The following is a 27,585-nucleotide window of genomic DNA, read 5'->3' as shown; positions in this document are numbered from 1 at the left end:
GAGCAGGGATCATCTTTCTGGGGGCTCCTGGTGGCTGCACACCACCCCCTACTCAGACGTGGGGGACCCAGGGAAGCACACCTCATACCCACCAAGAACCTGGGTACTACATGCCAAGCGTGGAAATCCTTTATCAGCTCTGGGTAGCACCTTTGAGACCCCCCCATTCCTATGCAGATGAATGCTCCTGCAGCCAGGGCCCTGTGAGGGCTGCAGGAGGGTCTAAGTCCTTCAGCTTGAGTGGGAGGGGAGATCTGCTCCTGGCCTCAGGACACTGGCTGTCTGCAGCAATGAGCAGAGGATTGGGAAATGAGATGGGAGCTAGCAGCTTGGGCAGTGCCCGGGATGGCAGCAGTGGAAGGCACCTGGCTGCCACAGGCACATCCTGCCTTGGATGAGGCTGAGGCTGGACAGCGGCCAGAGCAGGGCCCACTGATGCAGCATGTAGAGTTCCTGGGAGCTGGCATGTGTAGGAGTCACAGCCGAGTCAACATCCAGGTTCCTATGTTTCTGACGAAGGCCCTTGGGTTTTACCTTCCGGGAAAGACCACCACTTCCAGGAAGGGCACTCGGGTGTGCTCCGTGATGACTGGAGAGGTGTTGGGCGCGGCTGTAACCTGTCCACTCTGCCATCACCCTAGGCAGCAGGAGGCAGGGTGGTCCAGTGTGGCACGATAGGAGGCACGTGTACCAGATGGCCCAGTCTGGGGAGGAGCAACTCACACAGATGCCCCCATGTTCTGACACGCAGGGGCGGAGTGAGACAAGAAGGGACAGGGTGGTCCTGGGTGGCCCACTGTGAGGAGGGTTCCTATGCAAGGCAGTGGTAGTGGGCCCTGTCCGGGGCTAGGTCTGGCCCTCCAGCCGGGCCACGGCTTGCTTCAGATCCTGCACGACGAGCTCTACCTCGGCCCTGGTGGTGCCACGGCCCACGCTGAGGCGCAGTGCGTTCCTGGCCACGGCGAAGGGGATGCCACAGCTCAGCAGCACGGGCGATGGCCTGGGGGCGGGAAGGGCAGTCAGTCAAGGCTGCTTCCAAGGCTCTCGGCCAGGTCCCCAGCAGGGGGCTGTGGCAGCCCTGTGTCCACCTGCTGGCCTGGCTGTGTGTGCCCATGACCCCCTCCACCTGCCAGCCTGGCCGTGTCCCCACGATCCCCTCCACCTGCCAGCCTGGCCGTGTCCGCACGAACACGGACCCTCCACCTGCCAGCCTGGCCATGTCCGCACGAACACGGACCCTCCACCTGCCAGCCTGGCTCTCTTCTCCTTTCCGCGTCCCTCACCTCTCTCCTCTCCTGCCTCACTCCACCCTTCACCTTCTCCCTCACCTCACCCTTCATTCCCACAAGGTGTGCCCAGCCAGCTCTGGGCCAGCAGAGTCCATCCAGCAGAGGGCGGGCTGTGCAGGGCTTTCAGGGTGGCACCCAGAGGCCGAGCATTGTCCACCCAGCCCGCCCTGCCCATGCACTCATCACAGGTCCACACACACGTAGCCAGGCCAGAGGGGGCAGCCACCACCGCAGCCCCTAAGTGCTTGTCCAGGGGGAGGATGTTAGCCCTTCTCTCCTCTCAGCCTCCTGTCAGGCCCCGGGAACAGCAGGCCCTTCCCTGCTCCTTCCCCTCCTGCCTTCTCAGCACCTTGTTGGTTGGGCCTCCTACACTGGCAGCTCTCATTTCTGAGGTCAAGTGCCTCAGTTTCCTCATCTGAGAAATGGACAACTCACCATGGAGGATGCCCTGAGCAGCAGCCACCTTGGAGACATCAGGGTCAGCCCCTGTGCCCGTGGCAGGGCCTACACCTCTCAGCTCCCCTGGTACCCCTGGCCCCTGGCCTCAGCTGCCTTCCAGGAAGCCCCTTGATGCCCTGCCCACCGGGAACGGGGTTGCTCCTCAGAGCCAAGCTCCCTGCACAATCCCACCAGACGGGGGTGATGGCTGCTGCTCCCCAGGCACCTCGCCCTGCAGCTCCCCAGGCACCTCACCCTGCAACTCCCCAGGCACCTCGCCCTGTAGCTCCCCAGGCACCTCGCCCTGCAGCTCCCCAGGCACCTCGCCCTGTAGCTCCCCAGGCACCTCACCCTGCAACTCCCCAGGCACCTCGCCCTGCAGCTCCCCAGGCACCTCGCCCTGTAGCTCCCCAGGCACCTCGCCCTGCAGCTCCCCAGGCACCTCGCCCTGTAGCTCCCCAGGCACCTCGCCCTGCAGCTCCCCAGGCACCTCGCCCTGTAGCTCCCCAGGCACCTCGCCCTGCAACTCCCCAGGCACCTCGCCCTGCAGCTCCCCAGGCACCTCGCCCTGCAGCTCCCCAGGCACCTCGCCCTGTAGCATGCCAGGCACCTCGCCCTGTAGCATGCCAGGCACCTCGCCCTGCAGCATGCCAGGCACCTTGCCCTGCAGCTCCCCAGGCACCTCGCCCTGCAGCATGCCAGGCACAAACCTTATGTCTTGCAGGTTGTTCTCTTTGGTAGCCATCCCCACCCCCCATCGTCCTGTCCCTGTATCCTCCAGCACTGGGTGTGGCAGAGGGCACTTACTGGTCCCCATGGTCCGAGTGGCAAGCAGCCCCCACACTGGCCAGCAGCGTCCGGCACTGTGCGAGCACCAAGCGGCCTGTGGAGACAGCACGGGGCCTGCTGAAGCGGGCAGGAGCAGACCCTGGGGCGTGCCCTGCTCCAGCCCAAGTGCTCCCTCCTTTCTGCAAAAACTCAGTGACTGCTGAGGAGAATCTATCTCCTTTAAATGAATCCAGGTGGCCACTGGGCAGGCTTGGCTGTGATGGGCCAGGGAACCCGCAGGGTCCCACGGGACAGCCAGGCTAGCAGGGTGAGTGCACTCCTGAGGCCTGGATGAAGCCAAGTGTGCTTGACGCTGGTGTCCTTGAGGGGCCCCAGCTGGCCTTGTGCCTTTGGGGAGCCCGAACTGCTCCCGGGCTGGGAGGAGACCCCTCCCAGGGGACTGTTTGTAACAGGTGCACACAGCACTGACGGTTCTGGCTCAATGTGGACTGGGGTGCTGAGTGTACGCTGCGCACGCACAGAGCCCAGTGCAGAGCTCAAAGACAGGGAGGACACACGCAGGAGGGGGTCCTGGCCAAGCACAAACAGCGACCAGCGCCAAGGCAGCTCTTCGCTGGGTGTGCTGGGCCAGTGGGACCTCAGCCTGCCCTTGGGTGAGTTCTGGGCATGCTGGGCCAGTGGGACCTCAGCCTGCCCTTGGGTGAGTTCTGGGCATGCTGGGCCAGCGGGACCTCAGTCTGCCTGCAGGGGGAGCTCTGGGCGTGCTGGGCCAGCGGGACCTCAGTCTGCCTGCAGGGTGAGCTCTGGGCGTGCTGGGCCAGCGGGACCTCAGCATGCCTGCAGGGTGAGCTCTGGGCATGCTGGGCCAGCCAGCGGGACCTCAGCCTGCCCCTGGGGTGAGCTCTGGGCATGCTGGGCCAGCGGGACCTCAGCCTGCCCCTGGGGTGAGCTCTGGGCATGCTGGGCCAGTGGACCTCAGCTTGCCCCCAGGTGAGCTCTAGCTCAGACTCAAGAGTGCAACCCACAGCACCGAAGCAGCACACACTGGAAGGACGGGGGGGACACGGGCGGTCACCTTGCAGCTGAGGACCCCGGATGGAAAAGTTACAGGTGTTGGGCAGCCGCTCGGTGCCTGGAAACCGGCTGTTCAGATGGATTCTCTTCTTGCCAAATTCAGCCTGGGGAGAACAATGCCATCACGTGACAGTTTCAAAGACCTCTCCACTTACTTGAGCTTCTTCTAGGAAACGAAACCTCAACAAGCAAACACTCCTCTTCTCAGCTGGCTCCGGTCTGTGGCGGTAACGGCAACAGACCTACTATGCACACCAATCCACACGGACCTCCTGCACTAGGCCATCAAACACGTCATCTCTGGCACATTTGGCCAGGATTTGGGACCTGGGCTCGGGAGCCTCTCTGCCTGACTCCTGGCGACCAGGATGCAATCCTACCTCCCACTTCCTCCCAGGCAGCCCAGCCTTCCCGCTCACCTCCAGCCGCTCCTCCAGGTAGTCCCGAACATCTCTCATGTGAGCCTCGTACGCCTCGCAGTTCTGGATCACCAGCTCAGCGGCCTGGGGACAAACGTGGCGGGGTGGGGAGCCCATCCAGCTAGGCAGCATGGTGGGTGGAAAGACGGCGTGGCCTCGGACAGCACAGTGCCACCTCGGGAAGCAGCACAGGTGCATCACAGTATTCAGGTAGGGACAGCACCAGGGGTGTGACAAGTGCCAGAGGGGTCACCTGCCCTTCCTGACAGCTCTAGGTCCTGGGGACCCTGGGAAGGAACAGTGAGGCCTCAGGTGACAGGTTCCTGGCGCCCAGCTTTGGTCCTGGCCCAGTCCTGGCTGCTGTGGGCATTTGGGAGGAATGAGCCAGGAGCCCTGTCTCTCTGTGTCACCTCAATACCAACCCAGAGGGAGCAAAGCAGCAGGGGAGGGGTCAGGGGCAGCAAGGCTACTCTGCCACAAAGCAGAGCCTAGCAAGCATGGGGGGGCACCCCTGCTTCCTGCCACAAAACCCCATCTGCCTCAGACTCCACTGCAGCCTGGGTACTTCCTGGGCAGGCAGGGAGCAACAGAGAACAGACCCCAGGCAGAGTCGGCAGCAAGAGTCGCACTCAAGAAGGCCTCGCAGCCCACAGGTCACTGGGGGAGGGCTAGTTGGAGGGGTCACACCTGCAGGCGGGCAGGCTGTCCCCCAGAAAAGACAGAGCCAACAGCTTTTTCCTGGCAGGTGCCACATGCATGCATTCTGTGCTGTAGATTCCAACACATGCCCTTCTCCAGGCAATAAACACGACGCCAGGGGGCTCCTGGGTGCCCGCTGCAGCCACCAAAGGGCCCCACGGCTTACCTTCCCAAGGCCAGCAATCATTGGGGTGTTCTCTGTCCTGTGGGAAACAAGGATGGAGTGAGAGTGAACAAGGGTGTCAGCAAGGAGTCCTGGGGACCAAACATGACCGTATCAAACAGGGACAGTCACCCTGTCCCTCTGACGTGCGCCACACAGGTGCCTCGATGGTGCCCCAAATCCACACCGTCTGTGCCTAGCTTCTCCTCCTGGCCCGATGTTCCACATGCTAGCAGGTCTTTCCGAACGTCCCCCACCTGTCATGCACCCGGGGAACTCCTCTGGATGGTCCCTAGAATGTCACACAGGAGGGAGCGAGGGTCCCTCCTGCCATGGGCTGGGTGGGTATTAGCCACTCTTATGAGCCATACAAGATCGCCCTGACTTCAGCACCGGCCTGCGCTTACTGAACTCAAGTCCTGCCTGCAGCTGGCTCGGCAGGGTCAGACCCAAGGAGCCGGCAGGCCTGGCAGGCCTGCACTCACTGGCTAGCCTCGGAGCGTCCCCGTACGTCCATCCCTTGCAAGTTTGCACAGAGACAACCACATGGATGACTGGGGGCAGTTTTGTCTTTTCTTCTCACCCGAGTTCCTAGCTTTTCCTTCTCTTGCCTTACCAAGTTGACTAGGAGACCCCAGCACCACACTGAGGTGGACCCCCTTCTCTTGTTCCGTAGAGTTAAGACTGCAGTGTGCAGTCTTGGCCTATTCCTCCGAGAATTTCACAGGAAATGCTGGCTTTTCCTTAGGAAATACGTGCCACTTGTTACTCATCAGCCTTCTAATGTGGAAGGACATAAAATGACCTCTACAAAACAGATTTACGTCAGGGCGACAGAGATCTTCCACCCGCCGGTGCACTCCCCAGATGGCCGTGTCAACCAGGGAGCTCCATCCAGGTCGTCCAGCGGGCGGCCACCTTCAGCTGCCCTCTGACATCTGGGGTGGGAGGCTGCTGGCATCATGGGAAGCAGGCTTCACCCACTGTCCCAGAAAGCCTGTGCCTGACTTTTCACTGGAATATGTTCCACTAGACCATGCCACAGTTCTTTTTCTGGATTCTGAGTCTTGCCAAAGGTTTCTGCATCCAAACTCAAGGGATGGTGTCCTTGGCTTTGGTCTTGGGCACCGTCAGCTTCCTTCCTCCTGCATTTGCTGAAAGGGTGCGTCCAGAATGCTGCTAACTCCCCTGTCAGTCTTGCCAGTGGTCCGTCATGTCAGTTATCAGAGGCCCAGCTCTCACGGTTTTTTTTTCTCCCCTTGAGTCTGTGTTGAAGTTCACCGAGTTCTGCTCTTTCTTCCTGTTTCCATGGAGGTCGCTCGGTGCCTTCCCAGGTCCTGCAGGTGGAGGCCTGGCTGACTGCCAGCACCCAGCATCCTAACCCTGCTGCGGGAGCGCTGCCCGTGGCTGCTGCTGCGCTCTGTGGTCAGCTCGGTGCACTGGACCCATACTACTTAGAAGTGAGCCGCTTCTTTCCAAGTGCCTGGAAATTTTCCTATTCTTTTCCTATTACTCTTATGTCCATTCTATGGTGGCCAAAGAAAGCATACTATATGATTTCAATTTAAAAATTTTAAATAAATTTTATTCAGCTGAAAGGCACAGGGGCCGGGCTGGAGATGTCTTCATGATGACTGCAGCAGGCAGGGCTTGGCCAAGTCAAAGCCAGGGGCAGAACAACCCCGGCCTCTCACATGGCAGGTGGGTTCTAGGCACTGCAGCTGACGCCTGCTGCCTCCCAGGGTGGCCATTAGCAGGAAACCAAGGCAGACGCCAAGGGCGGGGACTCAAACCTGCAGGTAACCCAAGCAGTGATGTCACTACCAAGCCACAACTACCCCTGCAAACCTTCAAAACTGCCTCATATAATGAGTTTGATCTTTGATGTTCCTGTTACATGCCATCCTTCATTCACCTCTAGAACCACATCAGATACCGTGAGAAAGTCAAGAGGTGAGCCAGTGTTGTCACCTAGTAAGCCAAGGTGCCATTTTCCACAGCACAGGCTGGCTAAGATGCCGTTTGCCATGGGGGCATTCCACAGCACAGGCTGGCCAAGGTGCCGTTTTCCAGGGGGCATTCCACAGCACAGGCTGGCTAAGATGCCGTTTTCCACAGGGCATTCCACAGCAGAGGCTGGCCAAGGTGCCATTTGCCATGGGGGCATTCCACAGCAGAGGCTGGCCAAGGTGCCGTTTTCCAGGGGGCATTCCACAGCAGAGGCTGGCCAAGGTGCCATTTGCCGTGGGGGCATTCCACAGCAGAGGCTGGCCAAGGTGCCATTTGCCGTGGGGGCATTCCACAGCAGAGGCTGGCCAAGGTGCCATTTGCCGTGGGGGCATTCCACAGCAGAGGCTGGCCAAGGTGCCATTTGCCGTGGGGGCATTCCACAGCACAGGCTGGCTAAGATGCCGTTTTCCACAGGGCATTCCACAGCACAGGCTGGCCAAGGTGCCATTTGCCGTGGGGGCATTCCACAGCAGAGGCTGGCCAAGGTGCCGTTTTCCATGGGGGCATTCCACAGCAGAGGCTGGCCAAGGTGCCGTTTTCTACAGGGCATTCCACAGCAGAGGCTGGCCAAGGTGCCGTTTTCCACAGGGCATTCCACAGCAGAGGCTGGCCAAGGTGCCGTTTTCCAGGGGGCATTCCACAGCAGAGGCTCCCTCAGACCCCAATGCTCTGCCTCTGCTCCAGCACTGCTGGGAGGGCAGCGAAAGGCAGCCCACGTGGGCCTTACCACTTGCTGGGCAATGGTGTCACAGTCCCAGGCCATCTGGGCTGAACTGTCAGAGGGTGGAAGATCTGCCTCCCTCTCCCTTTGTCTCTTTCCACCACTCTTCCTTTCAAATAAATAAATATTTTTTAAAAAATGAAGAGAAGGAATGCATATTATCTTTGGTAGAAAATTTGGTTTTCCCCTCATCTAAGAATATCTTGACTTGCCCTTCATGCCCAAGGGCTACATTTGCTGGGCATGGGACTCTGGCTGGACAATTTTCTTCTGGTCTCTGATTTCTGATGAGCTCACTGTCACTCAAACTGCTTCCCCAGTGACGTGGCATCTCTTCCTATTGTTCATTATTAGAAGCTTAGTTCTACGTCTTCGGCAAGGCTTTTGCCGGGGAGGCGGGGTTGTGTTTTGGGGTTTGCTCAGCCCTGTCCTCGGTATTCTCCCCTCCCCTCCGCGGCTGCCGGGAGCTGCACCCTTCTGCCTCAGCCTTCCTCTCCCTGACTCAGTCCTCCTGCTGTGCTGACTGAGTTGTTTGTTTTGTTACTGTACTTTTTAGTTCGAACATTTCCATTCGGTTCTTTACATGTTACCTCTAACCTGCCTGCAGTGTGTTCCTGATTCACCACTTGAGTGTTTTTAGTCTCTTGTAACGTGTTTGTCACACAGCTCTGACACCTTTAATATCTCAGTGCAGTCGCGTTTTGCTTTCTTCACTCCACTTGCCATCTTCACAGCCTTTGGTCTAAGCTTCGTGTTTGGGGTTTTCTGATGCTGTGGTGGCGTGGGGTGTGAGCCTCCTCACCACTGCCCAGTGAGAGAACCAGCACAGGTGCCTTCCTTGCCGCTTAGGCCCGGGCAAGGGCGTGTCTGCATGGGGCTCCCAGCAGCACCGGCTGGCAGGGGTGACATGGCCCTACTCTGCCCCGACACCTGCTGGGCTGTGCGGCTGCTGGTTACAGCACAGGAGTCGGGAGTTCCTACTTGGCCTGTGCTGCCGTGGAGGGGCCATGGTGTGGCTTCCTCTGGGGCCGCAAAGAGCACAGCAGGTTGGCCTCTACCTGGCCCCGCTCGCCAAGCTGTTCCTTTGCTGGCCTGCTGCAGTGGAGAGCAGCCGTGAGAGGGGCCGGCTTCCTCAGCGCTAAGTGTGGGACACAAGGTACGAGAGACTTCAGGGAGCTGCCCGCTGATCTTACTTCTGCTCCTTACTGTGAAGTTTCTGGCAAACACTGGCATGCGTGCTCAGTTCCTGGTGGACACAGGAGCAGCAGGAAGCCAGGGCGCTCCTCCGTGGCTCCACTGCTCCCCGCAGCACAGCTTATCCAGCCCTGAAAGGTCCAGCAGCGTCTAGTCAGCAGGCTGGGCCAAAACGACCAGTGGAGCCAAGTGCTTTGAAGCCGCTTCAAGCGTCAGCCTGCCCACACTGCTCTGCACTGTCCTAGGCGGCCCAGGTGTAGGGGTCCGTCAGCCAAGCCTGAGGGGTCACAGTGCTTCCGGGAGGTGGCAGGGACAGCACAGGTTGTGTTCAGATGTTGCTGCTCTATGGGCAAAGGGCACGGCCAGCACGTCAGAGACCGTGAACTTTACGTTACCCTGGCCTGAAATTCCGCTCTTGTCCACCTCCGAACAGCATCGGGTACAGAGGGGTGAGGTCACCGAGCCCTCGAACATACAGTGCACCAATCCTGGGGCCATAGAACTGGAAGGGAAAGTCAGGCATTTACTCCAAGGAAGCTTGCAGCAAGCTGGTCTGCACACGAGCCAAGTGCCCAGAGTGCAGATAGCTGAGGCCAGCATATGGTCCTGGGGTGGCATGGGACCCCAGGCCATGCTGTCCGTCACTGCTCCTGACATCCCACGTGCACGGCAGAGCCCTGGCCCGAGACAGGGACAGCTGCTGGGCTCAGTCCCCAGCTCTGTAGTGAGCACAGGCCCCAGCACAGGATGCAGTGGACTGCGTAAATGGGGAGGAGTTCAAAGCGAGGCGTTTCTCACAGGTGGGTCTGAGGTTCAGCTGCCGGGGTGTGAACTTTGAACTGCGCCAGGAGTGGCCACACAGGCTCCTCGGGCAGCCAGCTGGCATCGGCTCCTCGGACAGGGTACTAATGACAGGGTGCTCATGACAGCTGCTGCCAGGGTCAGTGCAGCAGCACTCCCGCCATGGGCCTCCATGGCTTTCCCCGGCTCCCCTGTGCCCCGAGAGGACATGCTCCCCAGGCCTGTACCCCGAGAGCACATGCTCCTCTAGCCTGTACCCCGAGAGCACATGCTCCCCAGGCCTGTACCCTGAGAGGACATGCTCCCCAGGCCTGTACCCCGAGAGGACATGCTCCCCAGGCCTGTACCCCGAGAGCACATGCTCCTCTAGCCTGTACCCCGAGAGCACATGCTCCCCAGGCCTGTACCCTGAGAGGACATGCTCCTCTAGCCTGTACCCCGAGAGGACATGCTCCCCAGGCCTGTACCCTGAGAGCACATGCTCCTCTAGCCTGTACCCCGAGAGGACATGCTCCCCAGGCCTGTACCCCGAGAGCACATGCTCCCCAGGCCTGTACCCCGAGAGGACATGCTCCCCAGGCCTGTACCCCGAGAGGACATGCTCCCCAGGCCTGTACCCCGAGAGGACATGCTCCCCAGGCCTGTACCCCGAGAGGACATGCTCCTCTAGCCTGTACCCCGAGAGGACATGCTCCCCTGTACCCCGAGAGGACATGCTCCTCTAGCCTGTACCCTGAGAGGACATGCTCCCCTGTACCCCGAGAGCACATGCTCCCCCAGGCCTGTACCCCGAGAGCACATGCTCCCCCAGGCCTGTACCCCGAGAGCACATGCTCCCCCAGGCCTGTACCCTGAGAGGACATGCTCCCCAGGCCTGTACCCCGAGAGCACATGCTCCTCTAGCCTGTACCCAAGAAGGCATGCTCACCATGTATAGGGAAGCCACATTTTCCTGGGCTGCACATGTGCCCTGGGTCTTGGCACACATCCCCTGACTCACTACTGCCTGCATGGCCATGCCCTCCGGCCCTGCGGCCCCCATGGCCCTCCATACCCCCTAATCTATCCTGTCTGGGTCGGGTTGCCCCCACTGTGCCATCGAGCCACTCATTATGTGGCACTGAGCCACTGCTGGCTCCTGCTTGTGAAGCCCAGGAGTGGGGCCTGTGGTTGGGGGTGGCAGCCGGCACCCGGGCCCTGGATCCATGGGAGAAGCAGAGGCTCAGCGGGCTCTGCTCGAGGGGCCAGGCGTCTCCCTGTGGGCAGAAGTGACCTCTGCAGACCTACCTTGTGGCCCACGATGGTCAGGAAGTCCACTCCCAGCTCGTCCACATCCACACGCCTCTTCCCCAGCGCCTGGGCAGCATCCGTATGCAGGAGGACACGGAGCAGCCCTGAGGCAGTCCGCTTCTGGTTCAGGGCCCGGACACGCTGGCTGATCTCAGGGACGGGCTGAAGAGAGAGGAAACATGGCTGACCACTGCACTGTGATCCGACAGACAGCAGGAAGCGCTGGGGAGGGAGGAGAAGGGGCAGGGACCCTCCAACCTGGACAGGTATGTGGGTGGGTGGGCGGGGCAGGGACCCCCAGCATGGACAGGGGTATGTGTGGGGGGCGGGGCAGGGACCCTCCAGCCTGGACAGGGGTGTGTGGGGAGTGGGGCAGGGACCCCCCAGTCTGGACAGGGGTGTGTGTGTGTGTAGGCGGGGCAGGGAACCCCCCAGCATGGACAGGGGTGTGTGTGTGTGGGCGGGGCAGGGACCCCCTCCAGCATGGACAGGGGTGTGTGTGTGTGGGGGCGGGGAAGGGACCCCCCAGCATGGATGGTGTGTGTGTGTGTGTAGGCGGGGCAGGGACCCCCCCAGCCTGGACAAGGGTGTGTGTGGGGGGCGGGATAGGGACCCCCCCAGCATGGACAGGGGTGTGTGTGGGCGGGGCAGGGAACCCCCCAGCATGGACGGGGGGGGTGTGTGTGTGGGCAGGGCAGGGAACCCCCCAGCATGGACAGGGGTGTGTGTGGGGAGCGGGGCAGGGACCCCCTCCAGCCTGGACAGGTATGTCGGTGGGGGGGCGGGGCAGGGACCCCCAGCATGGACAGGGGTGTGTGTGTGTGGGCGGGGCAGGGAACCCTCCAGCCTGGACAGGTATGTCGGTGGGTGGGCGGGGCGGGGACCCCCAGCATGGACAGGGGTGTGTGTGTGTGTAGGCGTGGCAGGGACCCTCCCAGCCTGGACAGGTATGTGGGTGGGTAGGGCAGGGACCCCTCAGCACCTGCGCACTTGACAGCCCGGCAGGTACTCACCATGATGACTCCGGTCTCGTTGTTGGCCAGCATGATGGTCACAAGGCATGTGGTGGGGCGGACAGCCGCCAGGACATCATCTACGTCCACCCGCCCATTCACCTTGGACACCGGGACAAAGGTGACCTCTGAGACACAGAAGACAGTACTAGGTCAACGCCCAAGGCTCACTCAGCCATTGCTTGCTGGCAAAGCGGCAGCGCCTACTCGGCCTGTGGTGGGTCGGGAGCGCCTGGGCTCAGTACCCTGCTAGTCCGCTCCTGCTAGTCGCCACAGGTGGTCCTCCCACCCATGCGGGAGACAGGGGCTGAGCTCTCAGCTGCAGGCTTTGGGCTGGTGAGCGGCCACTGTGCGCATGCAGCCAATCAGCAGACAGGAGCAGTCTCTGATGATTACTCAATTAAAAAAATTATGTTCAAAGTTGAGAGAACTGTAAAGGGGAAGGAACTGCCCTCACATCACCCCGGAAGTACTCTGTCAGCTGCTCCCACGCGGTGCTTGCTCAGAGCAGCTGCGGGTGGTGAGTTTGCCCTTCTGTGCTCAGGAACCCACTGGGAAGTGACAGACCAGGGAGCACCACGTGGGTCCACTGGGAGCTGGGCACCAAGCTGACGTGGGCACCAAGCTGACCTATCACATGCCTGGTGTGGAACAGGCACTTGTGGACAGGTGAAGTTCAAGGTCCCACCTTCCCTCCAGGTAAGAAGGAAGCTGTTGTTTGGGGTCGGCAGGGTGACCGTGCTTCGAGAAGCTGCAGAAAGCACGAGGGCAATGTGTCAGCCACGTGGCACCCCTGGGACTGAAAGGCCACCAGAGTTCTTCATGAGGGCCATAGAAGTGAGGGACACTCAGGCCAAGCTTAGGACACCCACAGTGCCCAGGGACAGGGTGGTTGGCTTGCTCCAAAGGGGCACTCAGAGGCAGCTGAGGACTGTAGCAGCTGGGTTCCTCCAGCTCCGGCCTGGCCCTGCTGCTGTGGGAACGGAAGAAGTGGACCCATTGAGGGGAGCTCTTCCCTCTCTTCCTATTGCTCTAACAAATAAAAATAGATGTATACACGTATACATAAGTTTACAAAGGTTAAAACTGAAAATCTACACACTTTCCAAGAAGTGCACAATGACCAATAGGAAGACTTCACTGCAGGAGGGCAATGGATCAGAACTCAAGAAGCTTCAGACATACTGACGGAGATCTAATCCCAATATCAGGGAAACAGGAGGAAAGTCAAAGACCCACAGAGAAATGTGGGACTAAATGAAGTACCAGCACACACAATGGGCACAGTGGAAGCAGAGGCTAGAGCGAGAGCAGGCGGAAGGGCTTCCACACTTGATGGGACTCACAAATGGACACATGCAAGAGTTGAACAGCCTCTAGGTAAGAAAACATAGACATACTTCACACACATAACAGCAGAAATGTTGAAATATAAAGTACCTTTTCTAAAAGAAAGAAAAAAGATGTATCTATTTTTATTGGAAAGGCGGATCTACAGAGAGAAACAGAGACAGAAAGATCTTCTGTCCGCTGGTTCACTCCCCAACTGGTCACAATGGTTGGAGCTGAGCTGATCTGAAGCCAGGAGCCAGGAGCCTCTTCCTGGTCTCCTTGTGGGTGCAGGGTCCCAAGGCTTTGGGCCGTCCTCTACTGCTCTCCTAGGCCACAAGCAGGGAGCCGGATGGGATGTGGAGTATCTGGGACATGAACCAGCACGCATATGCGATCCCAGTGCATGCAAGGTAAGGATTTAGCCACTGAACCATCACGCAAGACCCAAGAGAAGTATCCTAAAAGCGAGAAAAATGACTTGGCTGTGCAGAGAGCCCTGATGAGATTAACAGTTGACTTCTTATCAAAACAATCGGGGCTAGAAGGCAAAATGATGAAAAAGCCAAGCAATAACTGCTTTAAATTAACTTAAAAATCTGTGTGTGTATGTGTGTGTGTGATGGTGTGTGGGTGCATGTGTGCCAGAGAGAGAGAGAGAGATTCTTACTCCCACTGTTGGTCCCCTCCTCAGATATCCACAACAGATGAAGCCAGGCTTGGGAGCTAGAAGCTCAATGCAGCACTCCCACGTGGCTTCCGGAAGCCACCACTGCTGCCCTGGGCCGCAGCAGGGCCAAGTGGCGGCCAGGACCTCGGGCCAGGGATGGACCCAGGGGTTTGGAGGTGGCGATGGGTACTTTCCCTGACAACTCAGCACCAGGCTGGATGTCACTCCCCAAGCAACAACTTCACAGCCAACCAAGTTATCTTTCAAAACCAAAGGCAAAAAAGAGACGTGGCATGTCTTACAAGAAACACAAAAGCAGGTCCTTCAGGTTGACAAGCAAGTGAGCCCAGGCATAAAACACCTGCCTGCGTAGACTCCTTCAGAGAACTGAAACTAAGTAGTAACGGTGACAATGGACAGTTGGGTGTGTGACACGCAAGAATGCGATATGCACAACACAACCACAAACACAACGAAGGCCAGGAAACAGAGTGTGTGGGAGGAAAGCTGACGTAAATCTGCAGGGGGTACTGAAAAGGTGACACGTATTTAACGTCCTGGAGCACCCACTGAGCAAATGGCTAAAACTGACACAGTGAAAAGACCACTCACAGAACTGAACGGAAACATGAGCGGCAAAGCAGAAACGGGAAGCAACACCCAGGAGCACGGAGCGTGGGATCTGTGAGACACAGGGTAGGTGTGAACACAGCTTTGGCAGTAGCACCACTGAGGGTGAAGGAAGGATACAGTGCAGAGGGGTTAAGCAGACCAGACCATCACTAACCGGCTGTCTGCTGTCCACAGGAGACACATGCCATGTTCTGGCTAACTAGCTCCCCCTTTGGTCCAGCTGGCAGCAAGCATGAGCCTTAGACCCCACTTGATGTTCAAGCACGTATTCAGCAGTGTCTCATGGGCAGGTCATGCTATAGCCCAGATACGACCAGGTCAGACGACCAGCTACCAGGACGGGCACCCAGAGGCCAGGCTTCCCCGAGGTTACACTGTGTCGTCTGGTGTCGGACAGTTCAGGACAGCTGTGCCTGTGCAGGGGGAGGGGCGTCTCCTGTGAATCCACAGGCATTCTGGCTGTCCTGAGTGGGCCTTGTGACTGTCGTGCCCTGTACAGCCACATTATGTCTCCCAGAAGATGCAACAGACACCACAGTTCAAAGTGGAAGCCGGGCATCAGCACGACCCCTCCAGCAGCAACCCCTGGATGACCAGAACAGCAACACCAATATCAGACAGGATGGACTTATGACACGTGCTACCAGAAAGAGGAACACGCTCCAAAGACAACGGCCAGTCATCCAGGTCACAGAACAAACACAAACATGCGTGCACCCCGGACTGAGCTCCACAATGGAAGAAGCAAACACCGACAGATGCGCACACAGGAGAAACCAGCCAAGCCGGATGATGCAAAGCCTCACTTTGCAACACGACTGCAACACTGCACAGAACGCTAACAGTGGGACAGAAGGCTTGGACAGCTGTATCAAACGACTGCACCTAACAGTGTTGAGAAACTCCACTCAGGGTCAGCGTGGTGGCCCAGGTGGCTAGTCCTCTAGCAGCCTGTTTGCTGCTCCGCTTGCCATCCAGCTCCCTGCCTGTGGCCTGGGAAAGCAGCTGAGGCCGGTCCAAAGCCTTGGGACCCTGCTCTCATGTGGGAGACCTGAAAGAGGCTCAGCTGGGAGGAGGCTCCTGGAAGAGGCTCAGCTGGGAGGAGTGTGACAACCACAGCTAACATCATGCCCACCAATCACGGGACAAGCACCCTGAGGGAGGGAGCAGGGCCAGGGCAGACCCAGCCAGGCCACCAGGAAACCAAGTTACAGGAACACAAACCAAGACACCATCTCTCATAGACAGACTCCCGGGGAGCCCACCAGAAAGCCATCAGAACTCAGTGAGGTCAGCGAGGCCGCAACGCTTCACTCAGCAACTGGCCGGCATTTCTGTACGTTAGCAGCAAGCAACTCAGAAGAGAAATTCCACCTACAATATCATCCAGAGAATTAAATACAGGCGACACATTTAATGAGTACAAAATTTCAGCTGGAAGAGCACACAGAACATGGGAGAAATTACAGTAAATTCAAAGTGTCACATGTCACGGGAGGAAAGACCCGACGTGGTTACGACGACCAGGGAGGCCAGATTAGGTCAGACTCAACGTAATCCTTATCAAATTCCTAGCGGGAGTTTTTGGGCTTTGATTTGCTTTCTGGCACTAACAAGTAAATCCTATAATTCCTTTGGGAATTCAAGGAGACCTAGAACAGCCAAAACAATTTTGAAAACAGAGAACAAATTTAGAGGATTTGCATTTTCTGATTTCAAAACTCACTACAAAGCTCCTATCAAAAGATAGCTTAGTGTGAACGTAAGGACACGACAGAATTAGGGGTGCAGAAATGAACCATCTCCTCCATCACCACTGGTCTTTCACGCAGGTGCAAGGCCACTCGCGGGGGTGCTGGGACCCCTGGATGCCCACATGCCCATGGCCATTCACACAGGTGCAAGGCCACTCGCGGGGGTGCTGGGACCCCTGGATGCCCACATGTTCATGGCTGTTCACACAGGTGCAAGGCCACGCATGGGGGTGCTGGGACCCCACATGCCCAAGATAAACCTGGGCTCCTGCCTCCTAGCATAGGGTACAGAAAACTAACTCCAAGCATGCCAGAGAGCTAAGACTGAAAGAGAGTCTAACAAGAAAACACACAAATAAATCTTCATGGCCTGCAGTAGGCCAAGTTTCCTACAAACAATGCAAAGAACTAGAAAAACTAACAATATGCTTCATCAGAAATTTGTTCATCAAGGCATGCTACAGAGAAAGAAAACTCACGGAATGGGAGAAAGTATTTGTAAATGACGCATCTGGTGTGTCAAGCACACACAAAAGGAACTCTCAGAACTGAAAAATAACAGAGGAGTAACACCATTTTCATATACAAGGGTGTTAGAACAGACATTCCTACAAAGACAACGCATGAGTAATTGGTCAATAAGTATGTGAAAAGACGCCTGATGCTATTAGAAAGAAAATGAAAACTAAAATGATGAGATATCATTTTATACCCATGAGAAGGGTTATAATAATAATAATAAAAACAGATAAAAAAACATTGGTGAGGGGCTGGTGTGGTGGCAAGCTGCCTCCTGTGACGCTGGCATCCCATTTGGGCACCGGTTCACGCCCTGGCCACTCCATTTAGGATCCTATTCCCTGCTTGTGTATCTGGGAAAGCAGTGGATGTTCCCTTCCGGGAGACCCAGGAGAAGCTCCTGGCTGCTACCGCGGCCCAGTGCCAGGCGTTGCAACCATCTGGGGACGGAACCAGTGGATGAAGGGTCTCTCCCTCTCAATGTTTCTCCCTCTACCCTTGTAATTTTGCGTTTAAAATAAATAAATCTTAAAAAATGAGGTTGAAACCACTGAGAACATGTAACGGCTCAGCCTGCAGAACAAGGCCTGGGCCCAGCACAGCCACCTCACACGTCATCAAACCAAGTTCCACGGCCCTGCTGCTCCAACCCCGGACTTCAGCTGCAGCCAAATGAAAACTCATGGTAACACCAGCAACGCAGTGCTCACAACCAGCCAGTCCTGCCATCCAGGGCACGGGAGCCAGCTAAGCTCCCACGGACAAACGTGACGGGTACACACCGTGAGGGAGGTCCCCCACGAGCGAGACCTGGGTCAACAGCTGCCCACAGGGCCCCTGCGGCCACTCACCGGCCATTTGCTCCTCCGCCAGGTGCCGCAGGGGCAGACAGATGGAGTCATGCTCCACCGTGCACGTGATCAGGTGGGGCCTGGCTCCCTCTGCTGGGCTGGGCCGCTCCGCCGAGTCTCCTGGGGAGGCTGCGTTTTCATGGAAGGTTTTTACGGCAGAATGGATCACTAAATTATTTGACTGCAAGGAAATAACAAAAAAAGCAGTTCTAATGGCTGCAAGGGAACCTTTTTTCCTTTTGTAGCCCACAATAACTGAACAAGCAAACAAAACCTCCAAGAAATTCAACTGCTTGAGTTGCACCTTTGGAAAAGCGGAGCTATAAAAACTTCGAGGCACTCACACTTTCTGAGGGCTGAGAATTCATGCCCAGGCCATGACGTCTGCTTTGTCACAAAGCAGCAGTATAATGTTTCAAATGCTATAAATCTATCAAAATAGAGTAGTTCACTCAGTCCCCCGTGGCCGGGGGTGCCCAATGTCCAGGAGGGGCTCCTGGGGCGTCCACCACAAGAGCCTGGGACTCCGTCACGGTGTCCTAAGTCTGGCTTTTCACTGCTACTTCCTATGTAAGCAGTCCTGACTCCACACCCTCTGACCTCCAAGAGAACAGAACTAAACGGAACACACCCTGCAGTGGAGCTCTGTTGGGTGCTGTGTGTCCCAGGCTGGGTCATGCACAGTCATGGCTGGGCCCCCAGGCTGGGTGACGCACACACAGTCAGGCCCCTGGGCTGGGTGACAGATGCGAACAGCCAGGCACCGCCCAAAGACTCTACAAGCAGCCGCCAGTCCCCGCGCCCCCAGGGCACCTGGGCAAGCTCAGGAGTTTCTTCCAGATCTGCAAGGCATGAACTCAAACGAGAAAGATGGCCAGTGACAGACCCTGCACACTCCATCTAAAATGGAACCATGTCCCCCCCAGGCCACAAGACTCCGGTGCCTGGCTCCAGACCACAACAGGGACTGGATAGCAGGCTGGCTTTAACTGGAGGGCCACCGGGAGGTGACGCAGTCCTGGAGCCAAGGTCACATCGCACCAAGCACCGTGGCCCTGCCTGGCACACCTCCAGCGTGTGTGTGTGCACAAACAGCAGCCGTTGATCCTGCAGCACTGGAGACCGGAAGCACTGTGCCCACCTCGGAGGGTGCTCTCTCTTTGAAAGTAGAAACAGCTGCTTCTTCCTAACTCCTGGTGCTGCCCAGCAGCCCTCGGCTCCGCCCTGTGCTCCCTTGGCCCTCCCTGTGCCATAGCTCGTCATCCTGAGCCGAGACCTTCACTTGGGGAGCAGAGGTTTGTCCGTGTTGTGCACAGCACCATGTGGCAGCACAGTGCACGACTCGCCACCTGGAATCTAGGAGGAACACCTGAGCTGCCTTGGTAGCTTGCCAGTTGCCAATGACATTGCCGCCCCCACGCCCTGGACACTGTCTTGTCCTCCAGGGAGCTGTGGCTTCAGCCCTGGGACTGGGCCCGCTGTTTCAGAGTCTGGCCCGGTTTGCCCCCACAGCTGTGTCAACAGCAGTTAGCGCCTGGCGGCCTGGATTCCCCTTTCCCACTGTGACGGCCGTGCCCGGGGACCTGCTGCTCCCAGCCCAGGGCCCCGGAGTAGGCTGAGGCACTTGGCTTTTCTCCCGAAGCATGCATTCGGTTTCCCGTCCGTATCTCGGGCAGGCTGTCCGCTTTGGGAAGAGCCGTGGGAGCTGTCAGCAGCTGCCTCTCCCCAGCACAGGTCCCTGGGGCCCAGGGTGTTGCAGCATCTTCGGCTGCCCTCCTGCCGGTCAGCTTTCTTCTTAAGCTCTTGTGACAGAACCCGTCATTGTGTCCTTCCTGGCTCCACTCCGTTCTCACAGAGCCACCACTCCAACACGAGAGGACCACCCTGCTGCCGAAAAGCCTGAAGCCCACCCTCCACAGCGCGGCTTCCTCTACCCGAGCCACCGCCGTGAGCTCTGAGGCACCCGGCTGGCCCCTTCTCCTCAGGACCACTCGGCTGTCCCCACACCACCCGAGGAGACCCCGCCCCCTGTGCCACATGAGGACCTTACGGTCGCCAAAGGCAGGGAAAGTGACAGCCTTGCCCAACCCCAGGTTCATGTCCCAGCACCCTCAGCACAGGACAAGGGTCCAGACAGGCATGGCCCCTGTCCCCCCAGCCCAGAGCCCCCGCTGAAGTAGCAGGACTTCCTGCAGACTTGACTGTGCAGTCAAGTCCCCCCACTAGGTGCAGCTTCATTGAGCTCTGGCCTTCTGCATTTCCACAGAAGTTACTTGGGAGCCTCCACAGGTGCTGCGACTCATGTTAGGTTTCCACACGAAGCTCAGCTGATGTGGGCACAAGAATCGTGGTGCCCACTGAGCAGAAAGTTGGCTGCACTCCAGTTTTCCAGTCAGAACTGGGTAAGCCGAGCCTACTAAGATGCCCAGGTGCTGGCTGCTGTTGCTGCTGGCAGTCTCAGGGCACGAGCGAGACTCGTTCTTTCCTGGCAAATCGCTGCTGCAGGCTCCCACCTCGGCATCGTCTCCTGTGTCACTGACGGGTTCTCTGGAGTGCACGCCCCGTGAACTTTCCGTAAAGCACCAACGCCTTCTCACTCTTTCCGTCGAGCGTCCCCACAACTCCGAGGCTTGTTCCTATTTCAACTCTCATGGAACCAGGTCACTTTGTCAGAGGCTCCTCTCTCACCAAAGCCTCCTCCGTCAGATCCTGTTCAGACGTGCCTACAAGTTCGCATGAGTTTATTTTGGAGCAAAAAGACCTCAAAATCCATGCATTTTTCACATTTTGAATACAACTCATAATGGCTAATTATCAAGCCAGTTTACAACACAGCAGGACCAAGAACTAGTATTTTAAAAAGAAAGAAAGTTCCAGCACACGACCCTCCACACACACGATTCCGACTGAGCCTTACCTCGGTTCCCCCGGAGGTGAAGATCAGCTCCTGAGGCTTCCCTCCGATCATCTTGGCCAGGTTCTCTCGTGCTGCACTGATAATCTCCTTGGCCTTCCTGCCTTGAGGACCAAGGTGGAAATTCGTTACTGTGGCTGCGAGTGAGACCACTGCAACAAGCAAACGGAGCACGCGGAGCAGGAGGGCCGAGCGGGCACTTTGATACAAACGTAACAGAATGTTACGGCCTCCAGTCGCCCTCACAGGGCAGGAAGAGGTGGTAACCAGCGGACTGTGAGACCTGCTGGGAACCAGAAACAAGTTTGGAGGGGTGCCTGGGGACCCCAAGTTCCCTAAGCCGTGGCTTATTCTTACCCGTGCCAGGAGAGGGGGAAGCTGTGGCCATCTGCCTGGCTTCCCGTTCAGCAAGGCGGGAGAAGGAAGGGGTGGGGCATATGCTTAAGAGCAAGCTGCAAGACAACAGAAACAAGCAAAGGTGGGCACCAAGTCCAGCTCCGCACTGCGCACAAGCACTGAGCCCCAGGGGCTCCCGCGGGGCGGTGGGGCACAGCAGCCCACGGGCACCACGCTGTGTGAGGCGGGTTCACAGCTCAGCAGTGCTGCTTACCTATACCATAAAGGCCATTACAAAGAGCAGGCTAGGGCTGGTTCAGGGCATGGCAGTTAAGCAAGGAGCTGGACAGCATGCAGTTCAAGTCCTGGCCACTCTAGTTCCAGTCCAGCTCCCTGCTGGTGCATCTGGGAACGCAGTGTTGACTGACTAAGGGTCTGGACACGCGTGGGAGACCCAGGTAGAGTTACAGACCCTAGCTTCAGTCTAGCCAAGTCCCAACATTACAGAGTTGAGGGTGAACCGGCACACAGATCTAACTCTGCCTTTCACTTTAATAACACTTTGCTTTTAAAGAGTACGGTAGGAGCTGGTGCAGTGGCATAGTGTGTGAAGCCACCGCCTGCAGGCGCTGTGTCCCACATGAGCGCTGACTGGAGTTCCAGCTCCCTGCCAATGCGCCTGAAAATGCAGCTGGGAATTCAGACCCGAAGGTTCAGACCTGCATCCATGGGGGAGACCAGAAACAAGCTTCTGGCTCCTGGCTTCTGCAGGCCCAGCTCCAGCCAATGCATCCATTTGGGGAGTGAACCAGTGGATGGAAGATCTTTCTCTGTTTCTCTCTATAAATGCTGCCTTTCAAATAAACCAATAAATCATTTGACAGATATAAAAATCGGATGTACAGTAGTTCACGCAGCCGTTAGCACCTGCACTGTGCAGGAGAGGCTAAGCCGCCTTCACTAAGACACGTGTCAAGTGCTGGGACAACTTTGGATAAATGGGCAATGGCTCCAGCGGGCACAGATGCCCGCCCCATTTGGGATGTGACCCACAGCTGGCCCACCAGATGCAGCTCTGGGCCTCCAAGAGTCCACTGCGAAGCCATCCCGACCCCCACCAAGACATCTGTGGGTCTCCTCACAAGACAGAAAATATTCACAAGTTCCCACAGTCCCCTGCTCAGAGGCAAGTGTGGTGCTGTGTCCTCGCTGGGCTGGAGCTGCCGGTCATCCCCTCACCCAGCCTCCTTCCAGGGCCTCAGACCATTTCTAGCTGGCTCATCACTGCCTGGAATTAATTTTTTAAAAAAGATTTATTTTGGGCCCGGCGCAATGGTGCAGTGTTTAAAGGTCCTCGCCTTGCACCCCCAGGATCCCATATGGGCGCCGGTTCTAGGCCCGGCAGCCCCACTTCCCATCCAGCTCCCTGCCTGTGGCCTGGGAAAGCAGTCGAGGACGGCCCAAAGCTTTGGGAACCTGCACCTGCGTGGGAGACCTGGAAGAGGCTCCTGGCTTCGGATCGGCATAGCATCGGCCATTGCGCTCACTTGGGGAGTGAATCATCGGACGGAAGATCTTCCTCTCTGTCTCTCCTCCTCTCTGTATAACTGACTTTCCAATAAAAATAAAATAAATCTTTTTTTAAAAAAAATTTAAAAATAAATAAATAAATAAATAAATAAGTAAGTAAATAAAATAAATCTTTTTTTAAAAGATTTTTTTCCAATAAAAATAAAATAAATCTTAAAAAAAAGGATTTATTTTATTTTTATTGCAAAGTCAGTTATACAGAGAGGAGGAGAGACAGAGAGGAAGATCTTCCGTCCGATGATTCACTCCCCAAGTGAGCACAACAGCCGGTTCTGAGCCAATCTGGAGCCAGGAGCCAGGAACTTCTTCCTGGTCTCCCACACAGGTACAGGGTCCCAAGGCTTTGGGCAGTCCTCGACTGCTTTCTCAGGCCACAAGCAAGGAGCTGGATGGGAAATGGGGCTGCAGGGATTAGAACCAGTGCCATATGGGATCCCGGCATGTTCAAGGTGAGGACTTTAGCTGCTAGGCCACGGCACCGGGCCCACTGCCTGGAATTAAGACTGCATTTCCCAACTTACATTGCAATCAGGCACGGCTATGGGGCCAAGTGGCTGGGCCCCATACTGGGCCCAGTGGCTTTGTGAAGCTTCCAGAAGTATCCTTGAACGACTTGGGAGTCCCTTTCTCCCTGCCATGGGTGACTGCTGACTTGATGGCCTGGGCTGCAGCAGCCATGCTGCCCGCAGGGGAAGGAGGGGCGTGCAGTGGCTGACCACAAGGACCCTGGACCACCAGAAACAGACAAGGGGGCGCTCGGGTTTCCTGTGTTTCAGAACAACACTATGCAGTACTGTTGCTGTATCTGCTCACACACAACTTGGGGGCAACGACAGGTGTCCACAGTCGCACACAGCGCGCCTCTCCGAGAGCCATCTTCCCAGGCCACGGACAGACTCCACTGCGGGCTTCTGTCCTCCCGGACAGCACTGTCAGCTGCAGTCCTTCGCTCTCGTGGGCAGGCCACGGTCAATGCCGTGGACACCTAAAATCTTCCCACACATCCTCAATGTTTTTCCCCTCAAGGACTTCAAGCCGTAATATTGAGAAAATACCAAATTGTCCCGTCATCAAGTGATTTTCTTTCACTTCTACCTGAGTAGCAACAGAAAGTGAACCATAACTCACTTTTTACATTTTTTGTTACTGTTTGCTTTTTAAAGATCTGTTCATCTACTTGGAAGGACAGAGGGAGAGGCAGAGATCTCCCTGTGCAGGGCTGCTCCGCGTGGCTGCAGCAGCGGGGGCTGCACCAGGCCCACTCCGTCTCCACAGCACCGCAGGGTCGAGCCATGCTGCCCTGGCACACTGGGCAAAGGCGGCCAGGCAGCCCTCGGTCGCTGTCCACCCCACACAGGCCCGCCGTGTCCCTCCCCACGCGTGATTGCCCTCTACCTTCTCAGCTTTAACGGGAGGAGTTCCCATTCCCCAGGCAGGGGAGTTAGCCACAAGGCAGAGTCCAGACACTTGTCAACACAGAAGTTAATGATTGATTAGTGCAGGACCTTGCTTTTAATTATCAAGTTGTTGTGAAACTTCTAATAAGCAAACAGCTGCCCATGCGTCCTCAAACCTACACAGGCACCTAGCAATCCGGGAGCTCCTTAGCCATATTCCATCCGCAAGTTATGCTAGCTCCCCAAGACCCACAATTAGGATAGTTTATCTTACATCAAAGGAGAAAGTTGAGGCCTCAGTGTACCCTTGTCTGAGAACATGCTGGAACCTGCCAGGGGACCGCCAGCTGCAGCCAAGCACCACCCACCCAGTGCTCCACCAGCGCTAATGGACTGACAGAAACTCGGGCTGGAGCGGCACCGCAAAAGGTCATCCTCATTTTGTAACAAGGCCGAGATTACACAGGATCAAAGGTGATTTCAAAGCCTTCCTTTGCACACTGCACACGGTGTAAGGCTCCGCTGTGCTGGCGACAGGCTCTGTTGTCAAATACCCTGCCTGCAAGCCAGGGCGTTAAACATTAAGGCACAGACGGGCCCCCCACAGGCTCGGCTTAGAAACGCCAGGTGCACAGATTAAAGGAATGACCAGCAGTTCCGGTTCCGCATTTACAGCTAACCCCGGGAGGCACTTTCCCTAGGAGTCCTCGGGTCCCTGAATCCGGGCTCCCAGCCATACCTGCAGGGTAGGAGCTGCTGGGGTTGCCCCAGGCCTCCGTCATGGCCTCCGTCATGGCCTGGATGACCGCGGGGTCCAGAGGCGTGGTCGCGTTGTAATCCATGTAGACCTTCCTGCGGGTGACAACAGCAGCAGGCCGTGTGGCAGCAGGGGCGGGGACGGCGGGTGTGCACGCTGCAAGCCAGCATCGGGCTGGCAACCCAGGGTGGCAGGCCGATCCCCTGGCTGTCCGCTGCAGCGTCACCCGCAGGCGACAAGGCTCTTGGGGGATCGGACCAGTCTAGTCTGGCAGCAGTAGTGACGGTGGCACCTGAAGCTTGCATCCTGTCCTGCTTTGCTCTCCGTATGGGACAGCAAAGCTGAACTGGCCCGACGCATGCAGCGCGCCTGGGCGCGCACACGCACGGTCACCCCACTTCCCGCCCAACCCAGTGGCCGCAGTCCCGCGTGGCGCGACCACACCACCCGTCCTCTGAGCAGGTGACAGCCAAGGAACCCCGCGGGCTGGGAGCCGCCACTGAGGGTTTCTCCCCGGGAAACAAACTGCGAGCGCACCGCGCTCCCCCTGCTCCAACTCCGGCGTCCCGGGGACTCCGGCGCCTCTCCGGGCGGACCCCTAGCCCCGCCGCGCCGGAGGGCTCCCCGAGGCACCGCCGCCGGCCTGCCCCGTCCCGCCCCGCCGAGGGGCGCACCTCTCCCGCGGGCTGTCGTCGTCCGGGCGGCCGCCGGGTGGCCCCGTGGCCCCGCCGCTCCGCGTCGCGGCCGCCTCCATGGCCGCCGCCGGCCGGTCCGACCCGCGGGTGCACCGAGCGCGCGGCGGCAGCGGGCCGCGGCAGTGTCGGCGTTGCTGGGCGGCGCGCCCCGACCAATCCGCGCGCTCCGGGGAGGCGCTGGGCGAGGCGCGCAGGCTGACTGGCCGCGCGGGGGTCAGGTGACGGGCCGGGGCCGGCGGGCCTGGGGCCTGCCGATCGGGGACGGGGAAATGTGACGCTAACGGGAGCAGGCCGCGCCCGCGGGGCCTGGCACCGGGATGGCAGAGACTCCTGGGGCGCCGGGATGAACGCGAGCCTGGGGAGATGCCAGGGCCGCTGTGTGGGCCTGGCACCGGGGGTCTTCCCTCGCCCTTCCGGCGTGGCGCGCCCCAGCTCTGAGCGGTGTGTGAGGGGTTAGGCACGGCCCAGCCGCTCACCCCACACAGCTCTTACCCCAGATTTCCATATGGACAAACTGGCTTGTTGTTGTTGTTAAGATTTACTTAACATTCAAAAAGTCAGTTAGCAAGAGAGGCAGATCTTCTGTCCCCTGGTTCCCTCCCCAGATGGCGACAAGGGTCAGGGCTGATGCTGGCGGCTGCCCCTTAGCTGGCTCTCCATGGAGATGCTCTGACGCCTTGTCCTGTTGAGGTGGACTTCCAGACTAATCCCGACCGCTGCTTCTGGCTCTAAGAGAATGGAGGCACGGGGGCTGCAGCTGGCCAGGTGGGGAAAAGAGAATTTACAAGTGTTGTCAAAGAGGTCAGGGTGCAGGAGGCAGCTGAGTCCCACGGATTAATTTGGGGGCCCTGACAAATTTACAGGAGAATCATTGGGGCGTCAGGGGGCACAGGGGTGGGCATTAGAGCTGAGGCAGGAAGACAGGAAGAAGTAGAGAAAAGGCCCACGAAGTGGGAGCGGCACTGGGCACAACACTCCAGGAAAACAGAGTCACCATGTGCGCTGGCCGGAAGGGGGTACCTGACAGTGCCAACTACAGGCCGGAGAAGAAGCTGGAGGTGAGAGCACAGGTGGGTGCTGGAGGTCACACAAGGGTGCGAACAGTGGCCAGGGGAGACAGGGTGTTTACCTCCAGATGGACACAATCTGCACGGTGCTGGGGTCACACAATGTCGCGTCCCCCGAGGCTGCTGAAGGAGAAGGAACAGAGGTCAGCCCCAGGACCGTCCTGCACATACCTACCTCTCTCTCTTACAGGAGCAGGATCTGGGGATGTCTGCGTTCCACAGAGTGCCCAAGTTTCAAGTGCCAACGTGGCGACTGATTCCAGCTCCCAGTATTGCACATGCTGGAAGGTGGTGTGTGATGGCTTAAGTAGTGGGGTCCCTGAAGCTCCTGAGGGAGATTCCATCCTGAGGGAATGAATTCCAGGCTCCTGGCTTCAGCCCGGCCCTCCTGCGGCTCTCACGGGCTCCTGGCTTCAGCCCGGCCCTCCTGCGGCTCTCACGGGCTCCTGGCTTCAGCCCGGCCCTCCTGCGGCTCTCACGGGTTCTTGGGGCATAAATCACAGTCGAGGAATCACTCCGTCTTTTGAAATAAACACAACTCGCAGAGCCCTTGGGGTAATCCTCCAGTAGACAGAGATCTGTAGGGAGAGCAGCAGGTGCAGTATCAAAGATGTTGAAGGTGAGGCATGGATGAAACAAGAAAGAAAAGAAAACTATGACAAGGAGATGTTCTCCCAGCTGTAGGCAACTGCGTAGGTTGTCTTGTACCTAGGCAAGTGTTCCACTGCTGGGAGAAAAGCAGCCAATAGCTGGCGGGCATCTGGGCCTGCTTAATGCCAAATCTGTGTTAACTATACCAGAGGGCCAGCACAATTGCCTAGTCCTTTTTTCTTTTTTTTGATATGTGGGGGCAGATGCTGGCGCACCGGCAGACAGCATCTCGGGACCTCTTCACAAGAGTGTGTGGCTCCTGGGTAAACAGGCAGGACCCCAGGCTGGCACGGCACACTGTTGGGGACCCAGCTTAGGGATCTGCAAGCTTAGGGGGACTGTAGGGCAGACAAGGGGCAGACACCAGGTGGTTTACAGGAAGGAAACTGGAAGACTTTGGGGGCCAAAACAATACACCCACCCATGTGGGAGATCTGAGCTGTCTGTTGGTACCAACCACCACCTACCTGAGTACACTAAAGCTGCAGCTGGGCGCGAGAGGGGAGCTGCCTGGCAGGGCAT

General features: G+C 57.8%; 1 protein-coding gene and 1 long non-coding RNA gene across 2 annotated transcripts; both read right to left on the bottom strand.

The window, feature by feature from the left end:
• Positions 1-113: 113 nt before the first annotated feature.
• On the bottom strand, positions 114-27,585 carry SCLY (selenocysteine lyase). The gene is made up of 15 exons (XM_040972435.1): positions 27,531-27,585; positions 26,475-26,535; positions 26,366-26,378; positions 25,325-25,593; positions 24,633-24,745; positions 20,574-20,674; positions 17,657-17,837; positions 11,901-12,028; positions 10,885-11,049; positions 9,192-9,298; positions 4,875-4,911; positions 4,010-4,093; positions 3,592-3,694; positions 2,535-2,610; positions 114-1,000 (listed from the first exon to the last, which is right to left on the bottom strand). Exons 1-15 carry the CDS (start codon positions 27,583-27,585, stop codon positions 847-849), a joined length of 1,647 nt encoding a protein of 548 aa, XP_040828369.1. The 3' UTR covers positions 114-846.
• Positions 5,662-6,979, bottom strand: LOC121151137. Its single transcript, XR_005883127.1, has 2 exons — positions 6,919-6,979; positions 5,662-6,877 (listed from the first exon to the last, which is right to left on the bottom strand). It is a non-coding gene; the product is annotated as an uncharacterized LOC121151137 (long non-coding RNA).

This window comes from Ochotona curzoniae, unplaced genomic scaffold (assembly GCF_017591425.1).
Source record: "Ochotona curzoniae isolate NIBS_2020 unplaced genomic scaffold, NIBS_Ocur_1.0 contig_2294, whole genome shotgun sequence".
Taxonomy (NCBI): domain Eukaryota; kingdom Metazoa; phylum Chordata; class Mammalia; order Lagomorpha; family Ochotonidae; genus Ochotona; species Ochotona curzoniae.
This window is presented reverse-complemented; position numbering and strand designations above follow the sequence as displayed.

Bases quoted from the DNA above. Each gene is read 5' to 3' on its own strand.
- SCLY (XM_040972435.1), bottom strand. From the start codon at position 27,585: ATGCCCTGCCAGGCAGCTCCCCTCTCGCGCCCAGCTGCAGCTTTAGTG. The intron at 24,746-25,324 runs GTGCGCCCCTCG...TGTCACCCGCAG, and splicing joins GACGACAGCCCGCGGGAGAG to GAAGGTCTACATGGATTACA. The intron at 9,299-10,884 runs GTAGGTCTGCAG...TTTCCCTTCCAG, and splicing joins TGACCATCGTGGGCCACAAG to TTCTATGGCCCCAGGATTGG.